Source organism: Lolium perenne, chromosome 3 (genome assembly GCF_019359855.2).
Source record: "Lolium perenne isolate Kyuss_39 chromosome 3, Kyuss_2.0, whole genome shotgun sequence".
NCBI lineage: Eukaryota > Viridiplantae > Streptophyta > Magnoliopsida > Poales > Poaceae > Lolium > Lolium perenne.
This window is the reverse complement of record NC_067246.2, coordinates 63,850,494-63,862,999: the sequence shown is the minus strand read 5'-3', so window position 1 is coordinate 63,862,999 and position 12,506 is coordinate 63,850,494. Positions and strand designations below refer to the sequence as shown.

The window sequence follows — 12,506 nt, the reverse complement described above, 5'->3', positions numbered from 1 at the left end:
GGATGGGAGCGATGGACGATGCCCCGTCAATTTAGCACTGTTGGGCTCTGGTAGTTGGGTGCGACTACCGCGTTTTCAAATGCCTATGAAACGGCAAAGAGGGGGACGTGAGTCGTGACTCGCCAGCTATAGTATATCATTCTCACTTGCTTAAAAATAGTCTCACTGACGTAGCATTATCAAAGCATCTCCATCAAAACGATTACATATGATATTGTAATTAAGTTGATGAGTACCAGGAGAACGTAATATTGATCTGATCTAAAGCTCATTGTAGCTTTGTGCAGTTTGAGTTTTAGTTCAAACTTCAGAGTGCTAGAAAAATAAGAAATAGTCGTACTGGCTGCACCGAATGGTGTAAAATATGCACCATCGTGTGCAAGAAAAAATAATCGTTTGTTACTGTTTTTGCATTAAGAATGGGGAAAATATCTATTGTAATGACGATTGGGCTGTCAGAAAAAAAAACTAGGGGTCTAAACGGATCGGATCAGATTCTGCCTTTACCATGTGCTACTTCATAGTTTCTATAAATATTTGAAGTGGAACGGATAATGACCAGTTGCGGATTCAAATAAGAATAAAGGGAATGGAGCAGATTCATGTGGAAACAAAATTAATCAGATATGTGAGGTCAACAAACCATTTTTTATAAACGAGTTTAATAAAACACATATAAAATAAATAATGCAGATGCATAACAACATGAACAAAGTAGGTTCATATGAACGAACGAGTAACTTGACAACTCACGATCTAGCACTACGGAAAAACAAGACTTTGCCGTGCAACTATTTGCACGGCAAAGAGCCCTATATGCACGGCAAAGATTTTGTCGTGCGACGCTGCACGACAAAGGTCGCACGACAATGCCATAGACGGCAAAGGTCTCTTTGCCGTGCGCCTCGGCAACGTTGCACGGCAAAGGCTTTTCCGTGCGACGCCGCACGATAAAGGTCGCTTCTTTGCCGTGTGCCAAACATGTTTTATCTAAAAATAGATCCCAAACTGGCCGGTCTGGGATTCAAACCTAGGACGCAAAGTAGGGAAAGCGTGCAACCTTGCCACCGGGCTAGGTGTTCGTTTGTTGACAACTATACCATGCCACGCCTTCTGAGCTGAGAAGAAATTCAGTTTTTACATCTTTGCCGTGCGCTTACACTTGGCAAAGGCTTGCTTTTGTGCTTTGCCGTGCGCTTACACTAGGCGAAGGCTTGCTTTTCTTCCCTCACGGCAAAGAGAGGTGCACGACGATGCCTTTTGTGCTTTGCCGTGTTTGGCGGCTTTGCCGTGCGCCTTGATACGGCTTTGCTGTCGAATTTTCTTTACCGTGCTCCCTGAGAGGTCTTTGCCGTCCAGAGATCTTTGCCGTGCGTTTTCTTCATTCTTTGCCATGCCGTCATTTTTTGCCGTGCAGTTTCGTGCCATGAGACGGCAAAGAATTCTTTGTCGTGCGCATGGCGCACGTCAACGACGCGCCGCACGGCAATGCCTTTTTTTCCCATAGTGTACTAAATATGGTATATTATATTTTCGGATAAAATTTGGATTATTCAGAGAAAAACCATAGAATGATCCTAAATAATTTTCGTATGTGGATATCCGGGGGCTATTTAGTATATTGTATCTGGTGTCAAGTTCGGAATCAGATATGCTTATCTGTCGGATTCCTTCAAACTTGATATGGATTCTCTAAAACGTATTCGAAAACTACTATGGTGTGGAAACTATGCTATGTGTTTACAAGCCTAGAAAAACAGTAAGCAAAAGAACACCAACATTGTTGTACAATAATAGAGCCGGTTGATCAACTTTTATGGCCTAATCTTTCTATGTACTTACTCCATAAACTTGATATGTTCATGCTTCATGGAGGAAAGTATACTCCTTAAACTTTCTGCCCAAATTAGTTATCTAGTTTGTTTTCTGTATGGTTGCATATACTCATATGGAATTTATGGTAAAGTAGGTCGAATTGCTCTTTGTTTCTTTAGTTTCATAGGTTTTCCTACTCATGTATATCGTAAGAATATTTTGGGTAATAGGATTTTAACTTATCACTTTAGCTCGTAACGTGCTGCCACTCATTGCAATTACAGAACACAAAAAGAAGGTGCAATTGAGGACGTGGATCTGTGTGTGCAAGGGGATGAAGCCGTGGAGGATTTTATTTAGAGGGAAGGCTCGAGCAGAGCCGGCTATAAGTTAATAAAGCGACCAACAACTGACATGATCCAACAAAGTTCAGTACACAGCAAGAAAGATTAAAAAAAAAAACCGATACAAGGAACATCACACGCAAGAGAGAATGAAGCTAAGCTATACTCCATAAACTTGCTGCCCAAATTAGTTATCTAGTTTGTTTTCGGTATTGTTGCATATACTCATGTGGAATTTATGGTAAAGTAGGTCGAATTACTCTTTACTTGGTTATTTTCATATGTTTTCCAACTCATGTATATTATAAGAATATTGCGGGTAATAGGATTATTACTTATCACTTTAGCTCGCAACGTGTTGTCACTCATTTCAATTACAGAACACACAAACAAGGTGCAATAGAGGACGTGGATCTATGTGTGAGCGGTGAGCCGTGGAGGTTTTCTTTTAGACGGAAAGCTCGAGCAGAGCCCGGCTAAAGTTAATAAAGCGACCAACAGCTGACATGATCCAACAAAGTTCAGTACACAGCAAAAAAGATTTAAAAAACCGATAAAAGGGACATCACACGCTAAAAGAGAATGAAGCTAAGCTATGGTCTGCTCGTCGATGTTCCTCATGGCGCTGTCGATCTGGCGGAGCCTGGAGATGGCCGTCCGTAAGTAGCGCTTCCTTGTCCTTTGCCCTGGAGCCCGGTGGAGGGTTTTTTAGTCCAGGTTTTATTAGGTTAAAGCTGTGTGATGTCTTTTCTTCTCCGGTTGCTTAGTAGTACGGAAAAGTAAATAAAGAAGTTGACATTTCAAAGTGAAGAAGTTGCCATTGCAAGTCGTCTGCAAGGAGAAACTTTCTTTTCGGTTTACAACAGCGCAGGATGATCCACACGAAACCTAGCTACAGCAGCTAGGATTACACAGCAAGGCGGTAAGCCATTTTGTGGAGCTGCTGATGGAAAACCAAACCTTACATCCCAAGATGGCGCTGGGAGCTAGCCACCATGAGGTGGACTGAAGTAGAGGGAGAGAGGCGGTTTCTCGATGCCGTCTCCCGCCTGGGATTCGCTTCTCGGGAGGACGGCTACGGTAGCGCGACAGACAGGGCACGTCGGCGACAGGAGGAGCCACGGGTCGACGCAGGCGGTGTGGAACGCGTGGCCGCAGGGTGGCAGCGCGCGCCACCGCTCGCCGCCTCGCGCCGCCTCGAGGCACACGATGCAGGCCGAGTTTCGATCGAACGGGGACGACTCGAAGGTGGGGAGGCGGCTGATTTGCTCGGACGCGAGGCCGGTGTGGCGCGGGCGCGGCCGCGGGTGGTCGACGGGCGAGAAGAAGCCGTACCGCCTGGCCTGCCGGCGTAAGGCACGCGCGGCGAACACGAGCGGCGTCATGAGGAGGCACGCGACGATGCCGAAGAGGATGAGGAGCGTGACCGCGGCGGTCAGCACGTCCATGAAGATGTCGCGCGCCCAGGCGCAGGCGGAGCGCGCGGGCCGGCAGCGGCACTTGGCCCCGTGGGAATGCTCCGGCATGGCCGTTGAGGGGGAGGCCGAGATCCCGCCGGCAGCCGTGGGCGGAACCATTCGCGCCGGCGATCTCTGGCTTGGCTTAGCTCACGCCTCTCTGGAGCCTGGACGGGACGGGAGGGATGGAGGAAGATACTTTTGGGAAGTAACTGGAACTGGCACGGCACAATGCCCCGTCAATTTATCACTGTTTGGCTCTGGTAGTTGTGTTCGTGTAGCACGTTTTCGAATGCATAAGAAACGGCAAGAGGGGGACGTGAAGACATCTATCTTTGGTGGCAGTCACCGTCTAGACTGCCTCCACGGCTCCGGTGCCGACTGACGTCTATCGACAATGAAACTCTGTCCTCAAGCCCACCTCAGCTCATATCGTGGTCATATTTTTATGGGCAACTCAATGATAGCAAATGATAACATAGCCTTTGAATTTTCTTGGTTCCCGTGATGACGATGATCATATGTAGAACCAGACAAAATCGACTACCTTTATAAAAACTTAGTTAAACTTAGTATAGTTTAACTTTCTAAAAAAATGTGAGCCTTAAACCTTGAGGTGAAGGTAGTATAGTTCAATCAAAGCGTGAGTTCTTGCATATGCAGCAGGAGGAATTCAAAGTTCTAGATCGAGGCCACGCCAGCCACCGTAGGAGATTAATAGTTTCTCTTAGTGAAGAGAGATAAAAGGGTCGCAAGGGTGTTGAGATTGAACCATCACTACGGGAAAAACAACAAATGGTTCCTTCATTTTTTCGATTTCACGTTATATATTGTTAACTCCGTAAGAGTGTCCCATTTCACTTAATTACATGTTCTGTTTGGCAGGAAGTCAAGACAGGAGCGAAGCCGAACGTATTTAGCTTCATTCGAAAGATGAAGACCAGGAAGATGCCGCATCCTTATACGGGGTCCACGTGGGTCAATGGCCAAGCCGAGACCCAGTGTACGACGTATATCTCGAAGTACAAGGAGAAGCACGACGAGACGTCCCAGCCAGAGGTTGCGGTTGAGGTTGCGATGTTTGCGGGAGAAGGCATGAAGCATGGCCGCCTATGGCTTGGTGACGGGTGCGTCGACCCAACGATTGTTCCAACTCTCCGCCAGGCACGACGTGGTCGTCTGAGCGGCCAGCCTCAGGTAGAGACCGGGCCACGGGCTTCGAATCTAGCTGTCGAGCGGTTTCTTTACATGCTTTCTATTGCAATGTTAATGACATCACGACAACACAACGTATGTAGAGATGGCAGCAAGGGAACAGGAGGCCCAGCAGTGGGAGACGTAGCTGGAGCAGCAGCTTAGGGAGTACCAACAGATGCAGTAGCAGACCATGAGCTGGATGATGAGCAAAGCCGCTCTATCCACAGGGGAGTCAGCGGCTTGCTACTACTCCTTTCGCCTTCTCTTGGGTAAGTGGTTAACTTAATATCTCCATCTTATTTTCTTTTGTCTTATTGTCTAATCATGATATCAAATGCAGCCGTGGCCGCAGATGATGTCGAACATGCAGCAGCATCAGATGATGCCGAACATGTCGCTCATCCAGGCACCGCCCACTCAGAGCCCAGTGACATCTCTCACCGTCAACAACACGAACATCATCCGAAATCCCATGTGAGTTCTCCCACACTTGTGCCCAACGCGCTTCTAGGTTGTAGAATACCAAGACAGTTGTGCCCAAACTTGATTTTTAGTCATGTCACGCCACTTGTAGATTTTCAACAAATCGGGACTAAAGGTCCCGCCATGTGGGCTGCTCGTGCGCGTCGGGGCAAATGCTATTTCGTTATTTTTTATCCATTCTTGTTTTTCTAATTATTTTTCACTCCCTCTTATTTTCTATTTTTTTAAAAGAATTTTTAGTATTTTAGTTATTTGACAATGGTTAGCCTCTAACTACACTTAATCTCTAGTCAAATTGCATACCCGTGGTAAACTTCCTGCTCGGTCACCCATGCTCCCACTACTCCAACACTATCACGCTTAACTTCCAACTTTCTTTCCCGTCCCGCTTCCAAATGCTTCGCGCGCATGTTGTTGATACTAGTATCATATCAATCCTATTAACATGTTGGTCGATGTCACACTTATTTATTGTTTGAATTCCAAATAATTTATTTAATAAACAAAACTAATGATGTAATAATGATCTTGTATTATAATTTTGAATTTTTATAACTATTAACTTGTATTATAATTGTTTTTTAATTTAAATTTTTTTAATAATTTTTTTCCAAACCTGAAAATTTGAAAATCTAAAAATTGGTAACTTTATGGTTAACTAATAGTAATCTTTATGCAGGATGCAATTATTAATTTAAATTTTTTAAAAATATAAAATCTTGAATTTCTAATAAAAACTAAAATCTTCCTGCATTCATATTTTCATTTGGAAGTTTGAGAATCTAAAAATTGTCTAACCGGGTAAACCCGGGTGAATTCGGATATAACTTTTTCCCACGATCATTTTGATACTCCCTCCATTTCAGTCTATAGTGCATATAGATTTTCTGCATTTGTTTCATAATATAAGAGTAGATTTGTGTTTATTTGCAAAGAACCCCTTCCACCGAGATGAGATGAATAGCTGGAAATAAGGAAACAAACTAATCCCGTACATAAAATCTGGGAACCTCCTCTATCTCACGTCTCTCTCTCACGTGCACTCTTTAGGAGATTTTTGTTAAAAATGACTTGTGCTAATTACCGTGCAGAAAATCTATAGGCACTATAGATTAAAACGGAGGGACTATATTATACGCTTTTTCCGACGTCGTATGCAAAAGTTCATATCATTTTACCTTTTTCTAAACTTTTTATGCAAAAAAAGTCTAATTCAAATTTGTTAATTTATCCTAATAGTAAGTTGCGTAGCATAGACCCTACATGAATCTGAAAAAAAATTATTTTTTAAATTTTCTATTATTTTTTGTATTTTACAGAGCTAAAAAAGGCGATCCACGGGGGTGGAGGTGCGTCGTGAGCCGAAAAAAACCTAAAAATCTCTTAGTCCCGGTTGGTAAAACGAACCGGGACTAAAGACCCGGTTGGTCTTTAGTCCCAGTTCGTAATATCAACCGGGACTAAAGGTTCCAAACGAACCAGGACTAAAGGTTTCTAGAATGAATCGGGATCAATGCTCTCTATTAGTTCCGATTTATTTTTAAACCGGGACTAAACCTCCCAAAGGTGCTGAACCAAAGGCCTATTTTTACTAGTGTTTGTTTGATCCTTCACGTAAAACGCAATTCTCCTGAGTTCTCAGGTTCAGATGAACTAAATCTACGGCAACTATTTAAAAGCCGGAGAAAGTACTTAACTACAAAAATATCTTCTCCTTTCTCAAAAGCCAAGTAGGCGCATGTAGGTAAACAGCAACAATACGCACTTCCAACTACTGGCTCGATTAGATTATCGTTCAAGAGAATGGGATACGCCTAAACCACGGATGCTTGCATTGACATTTTGATCACCAACCGATTTCACACGTATTAATTGTTCATGTCCCGATTGAGAACGAAAAGTCAAAATGATTCGCATTGTCCTAAACCAGCCGTACATCCTCTGTAAGAGGCGTCCTAAGCAGCCACTGTCCATTGTCAATCAAGTTGCAAGCACGCTAACTGCTTGTTTGTTAGCGTCGGCTGCTCGGGCAAATCGTCCCGGCCCATGGTCGTACCGAACTTGCAGTCAACTTCCCCTTTAGCCCTTTCCATTTCTAGGGAAGATGCAACGCATGCAGCGATGCCTAATTTCCACATGTTGTGGGGATAGAAAATGGGTGTGACTATTTCTCACTTGACGAACTAATTTGGTGATCAAAATGTAGAATTTGACTCGTAATTAGCAATTAAATCTCAGTTGTAACTTATCTTGCAACTCGTAATTAGCACGAACCACAATGCAAATTAAATGATGTAGAATTTGATTGGGCGTAAAGTTAGAGAACTAACAAATCCATAGAAAATTTGTACGTTAAGCAATTGATATGTGTCAATATCGTCGTTGGGACGAGGGCTTCAATTGGTAGGAAACGGGTAATAAAAACTTGATTGTAAGTGATTTGACAAGGAAAATAGCAGGTAGAAAAGGAAAGTGAGGACAAGTAATTTAGGGTTTTTGGGATGCATACCGCCCATCCTCCCACTCTCCCTGGTTATATGGAGTACCTAGAGGAGCCACACATTCTAGTTTATTACATCACTGCCATTATTGCTTAAGTAAGGTTCAGCTTAACTATTACATCTTGGCCGTTGAAGTAAACGATACATCCTGGACATTGTCTCCCGTGTCGAAGTATCACTCCCGTCAAGTGTAGAGGCCTGACAATACTCCTGGCTTGAATCTAGACTTCAAGGATGGAAATAAGGAAATGTTGCTTGTATGAAACTAGCATTTTCCCAGGCAGCCTTTGCAGGGGTTAAATTTTCACAGTGCACTAACCATTGCGGAACAGAAATATCGTACGAACCTGCATTCCGGGCGATTTTGCGATATTATAGGATATTGAGAGGATCTACCTTGATCTTTCCATTAGTTGTGAGCAATGATAGTGATGGATTTGGGACTGCTTTGGGTCCCATGAGCTTCTTCCACAAGTTGACGTGGAAAACATCGTGCAATAGTGTACTAGCAGGAAGTTGCGATTGATAGGATACAAGTCCCACTTTTTCAGAACACGGAAAGGACCATAGTATTTTGAGGATAGCTTCAATGTGATGTGCAGATGAAGTGTTGTTTCACGATACGGTTGCATTTTGAGATATACAATATCTCCAACAACAAATGATCTTTCTGATCTGTTCATATCTGCGTATTTCTTCATCCTCCTAACTTTTTTTTTTCGATAAAGGAGCATAGCTCCAGCCTCTGCATCCAAAGAATGCACACAACTTTTTGCCTAAATTATTTATAATGCCTTACAAGGAGAATACAAAGATCAACTTGAAGCCTCCTTCCTAGCGACAACTCGCTATACCTACGATGAAGTCGGTGACCATGACAAAGCCATACTCCCTAACAATACACCAACGCTTATCATCCAAAAAGCAAAACCCTGAGGGTGTGCCATTGCACACGTCGTAGAGTTTGCAACCGCCATCTATCTCGAACCCATCTCCAAGAGAGATCAAAGCATTAATCGTGTCAGGCCTGCCGTCGATGTCACCATAACACCAGACAGCTCCACCATCATGCACGCGTCCAGCAGTCCTCGCCTGTCTTCGATACCCCGCAGCTCCACGCCGCTGAGAATCATCGACGACAACGTGGTAGATGAACACCACTCCACCAAAAACCACCTCCATCCAGCCGCTGCTCCAAAAACGATGCCCCAAGAGGTAGCACGACGAAGGGAGCGCCATCATCGTCCGATCCTGGCTGGATCGAGAGTTTCCCCCGGAGCAGCACGAGTGAGTACCCGCGTACTACGATGATGATGCCTTCAAGAAGGAAGCGACGCTTAATGCCGCCATCGCCCTCCAATCGTGACACGGTTTTCACCGACAGCCGCGAGTCCCCACCTCGGCGAGAGCAAACGGAGAGGCCATCAAAGATGATGCCTTCGCAAGGGAACGATGCCAATAGCCACCGCCATCATCCGCCAAGAACGAAGTCAAGGCGTAGTGTTCACCGGTGGCCCCTTCGCCGCTAGCTCCTCGTTGACTAGATCTTCATCGCCGGGGTAGAGGGATCTCGTGATCCGCCACCCCAGCAACCAGCCGACCTCCTCCGGCGAAGAAAAAGGCCGCCTCCACCATCGAACCCAAGGCTGCTGCCCCGGGCAACCTCGTACTGTGGGAGAAGCCCAAGATCATGACCCCGCACCGGCAAGAGGCAGAGGGGATGGCGCAGTCCATCCCAACACCATCCACCACCGGCGTGCCGCTGAGGGGAGGCGGGAAGGCCGCATCACAGATCAACTCTGGCCACCGTCACCCCTCCATCCACGTTCGACCACCGCCACCCAGCCATCCACACGGGAGGTGGGAGGGCTGCTGCCGCATCGCTGAGGGAAGCTCCCGGCCGCCATACCCAGTGCGTCACGAGGGAAGGCCGCCGCCACGCCCCGCGGTCTTTGCCCGGCGGCGGCGAAAGGCGTCTAGGGTTTTGGGGTGCGGGAGGGGGAGGGGTGCTAACAGAGATCCCCTACCTCGCTTGAAGGATGGTGTCACCTCTTAACAGAGCTTCGTTGCCGTGGTCACCACTCGATTGATGCTTCGATGGATGCAAACGGAGGTCCACCACCATGGACAAGGTTCGAGTTTTCTCAAAATTGGAGGTCACACCTTGTCAGAGTTGGGACAATACAGTGGGGCCGATGGGATGAGTTTGTGCTGACTTGATTTGTCGCCAACGCGGTGTCGATGAGCTAATTTCTTCGCAAACGAGCCCAATCTTATGATGTCGGTGCTCCAATTAGCACAATGTTAGGTCTTCGTAGTTTTCGATGTTGTATAAATGCTTTATAATTGTAACTAAGTCGTATTATTTTGTTGGGAAAGCACATCCGAGATGTTGTAAGGTTTTTTGGGCTATCATTTTCTAAGATTTGTCGATTTTACAAACACATGTTTGTTTTGTTGTGATCGCTGGTGATTTATGTTGAAATCGTTAATGATTTTTGTTGCAAATAAATCTGCAGCTGCAAAAAATTGTTTAATCATTTTTTATTGATGCAAACACATGGTTTTTTGTTGTAATCCTTTGTGATTTGTTAAAATTGATAGTAATTTTTTGCAACCAAATCTACATCAAAATTTGGTTACTTAAGAACTTTAATTGTCACAAATACATTTTTTCTTGCAATCATAATTTATTTTTGTTGGCAAATGGCCTCCTTGGATGAAATAAGTTGGCGCGACATGTCTTTACCAAATATTTCAAATGCAAACGCTAATATTTTTTTATAGCATTTAATAAGAATGGTCAACATGGTGGCGTACCTATCCTTTTAACATGTTTAGTAAACTTGGTCAAGAGGCAATTCATTGTAGGTTGCAGATTCAATGTCTTATACTCTGATTAGAATTGCTGGGCCATGATAGAAGCTGTTGAAATGAACTGGATGCCCTTCCATCAAAATAAGAGATTTTTATCAAGAGATACTGAAGAAAAGGGTTTGAACCATTTCTAAGATCCATGTCTTTTTTCTATGACCCCCCCAGCTTTGCATCAAACTGTAAACTAATTTTCTTTGGAGCAGGTTGCAGGGAAATTTCCAGAGCCTTTGCCCCCCACCCCACCCGAAATACTCATTCTTTGGTATTTGCCCCCCCTGATTTTCTATCAAGCTCCGCCACTATTGCATCGCTACCGAAATTAGTTATCTGGTTTCTTTTTTGGTATTGTTGGGTTGTTAATTTGTTTTCATAGGTTTCCAACTTCTGCATATCATGGGAATATTGCGGGTGACATGCTTTTTTACTTACCACCTTAGCTCTTGTGTGTTATCAACCATTGCAATTACAGAACACACAGAAAGGGTGCAAATAGAGGACGTGGATCTGTGTGTGTGAGGGGTGGATGGTTTTTAATTCCTACTTAGGGCATGTACACTACAAAACCCTGCACAGGCGCTAAAAAAGTCAAACCCAGACTTTGCATAAGCGTTTGGTGCTAGGAGAAGTATTTTACGTGTGTTTTCCAAACTTAAGACTCTTATTTTTTAGTCGATGCCGAAAAAACGCCTGGAAACTGCATGGGAAAAGACCAAACAGGCAGGTTTTTTTCCCTAGCGGCCCCTAAATAAGCGCCCCACTGTAGTTGCCCTTATTGGGATAGAGGTGTGTGATGTCTTTTCTTCTACAGCTGCAACTCACAAACATGGTTGTAGGACCGACAAAAATAAATAGAGAAGTTGGCATGCAAAGTCGTGCGCAATGAGAAACTTTCTTGTCCATGCATCTCGGTTTACATTTACAACAGCAGGACGATCCCTACAGGAAGCCTACAACTGGTGGGAAGGAAGCACTTTGTCGAACTGCTGACGGAAAACCAAACCTTACATCCCAAGATGACGCTGGAGGCCAGCATGAGGTGGACTGAGGTAGAGGGACAGAGGCTGTTTCTCGATGCCGTCTCCCGCCTGGGATTCGCTTCTTGGGAGGATTGCTACGGTAGCGCGACAGACAGGGCACACGGGCGACAGGAGGAGCCACGGGTCGACGCAGGCGGTGTGGAACGCGTGGCCGCAGGGGGGCAGCGCGCGCCACCGCTCGCCGCCGCGCGACGACTCGAGGCACACGACGCAGGCCGAGGTTCGATCGAACGGGGACGACTCGAAGCTTGGGAGGCGGCTGATTTGAAATGACGCGAGCTGCCGCGGCGGTGGCGGCGGCGGGTGGTCGTTGGGCGAGAAGGAACGGTACCGCCTGGCCTGCCGGCGCAAGTCGCGCACGGCCAAGACGAACGGCATCATGATGAGGAACGCGGCGAAGGAGACAAGAACGGCGATCGTCACGCAGCACTGCAGGGCCATGGACATGACGCGCTCCCAGGCGCCGGCGGAGCGCGCCGGCGGGCAGCGGCGCTTGGCGTGCGGCATGGCCGCTGAGGAGGAGGCCGAGGGCCCGGCGTCAGCGGCAGGAGGAACCATCCGCGTCGCGTCGGCGATCTCTGGCTTGGCTTAGCTCTGTCGCTTCTCGGGACGGGAGGGATGGAGGAATGTGAGAGGGGAGATGTAAATAGAACTCGGACGCACGGCATGGCACCGGGCCCCGTCAATCTAGCTAGCACTGTTCGGATCTGGTGATTGGGTCGTAAACAACGGAAGTAAACTCGCCGTCCCGCGTGCTTTGCCAGTTGCCACACCTTCCGAGTTCCGATCGTTGCC

At 46.0% G+C, this 12,506-nt stretch overlaps 2 protein-coding genes across 2 annotated transcripts; both read right to left on the bottom strand.

Annotated features, from left to right (window-relative positions):
* Positions 1 to 2,957: 2,957 nt before the first annotated feature.
* On the bottom strand, positions 2,958 to 3,841 carry LOC127341681 (E3 ubiquitin-protein ligase ATL23-like). Its single transcript, XM_051367561.2, has one exon. It carries the CDS (start codon positions 3,734 to 3,736, stop codon positions 3,146 to 3,148), a length of 591 nt encoding a protein of 196 aa, XP_051223521.1. The 5' UTR covers positions 3,737 to 3,841; the 3' UTR covers positions 2,958 to 3,145.
* A 7,834-nt stretch (positions 3,842 to 11,675) lies between these two features.
* On the bottom strand, positions 11,676 to 12,218 carry LOC127339403 (E3 ubiquitin-protein ligase ATL23-like). Its single transcript, XM_051365262.1, has one exon. It carries the CDS (start codon positions 12,216 to 12,218, stop codon positions 11,676 to 11,678), a length of 543 nt encoding a protein of 180 aa, XP_051221222.1.
* Positions 12,219 to 12,506: the final 288 nt, after the last annotated feature.

Bases quoted from the DNA above. Each gene is read 5' to 3' on its own strand.
- LOC127341681 (XM_051367561.2), bottom strand. From the start codon at position 3,736: ATGGTTCCGCCCACGGCTGCCGGCGGGATCTCGGCCTCCCCCTCAACG.
- LOC127339403 (XM_051365262.1), bottom strand. From the start codon at position 12,218: ATGCCGCACGCCAAGCGCCGCTGCCCGCCGGCGCGCTCCGCCGGCGCC.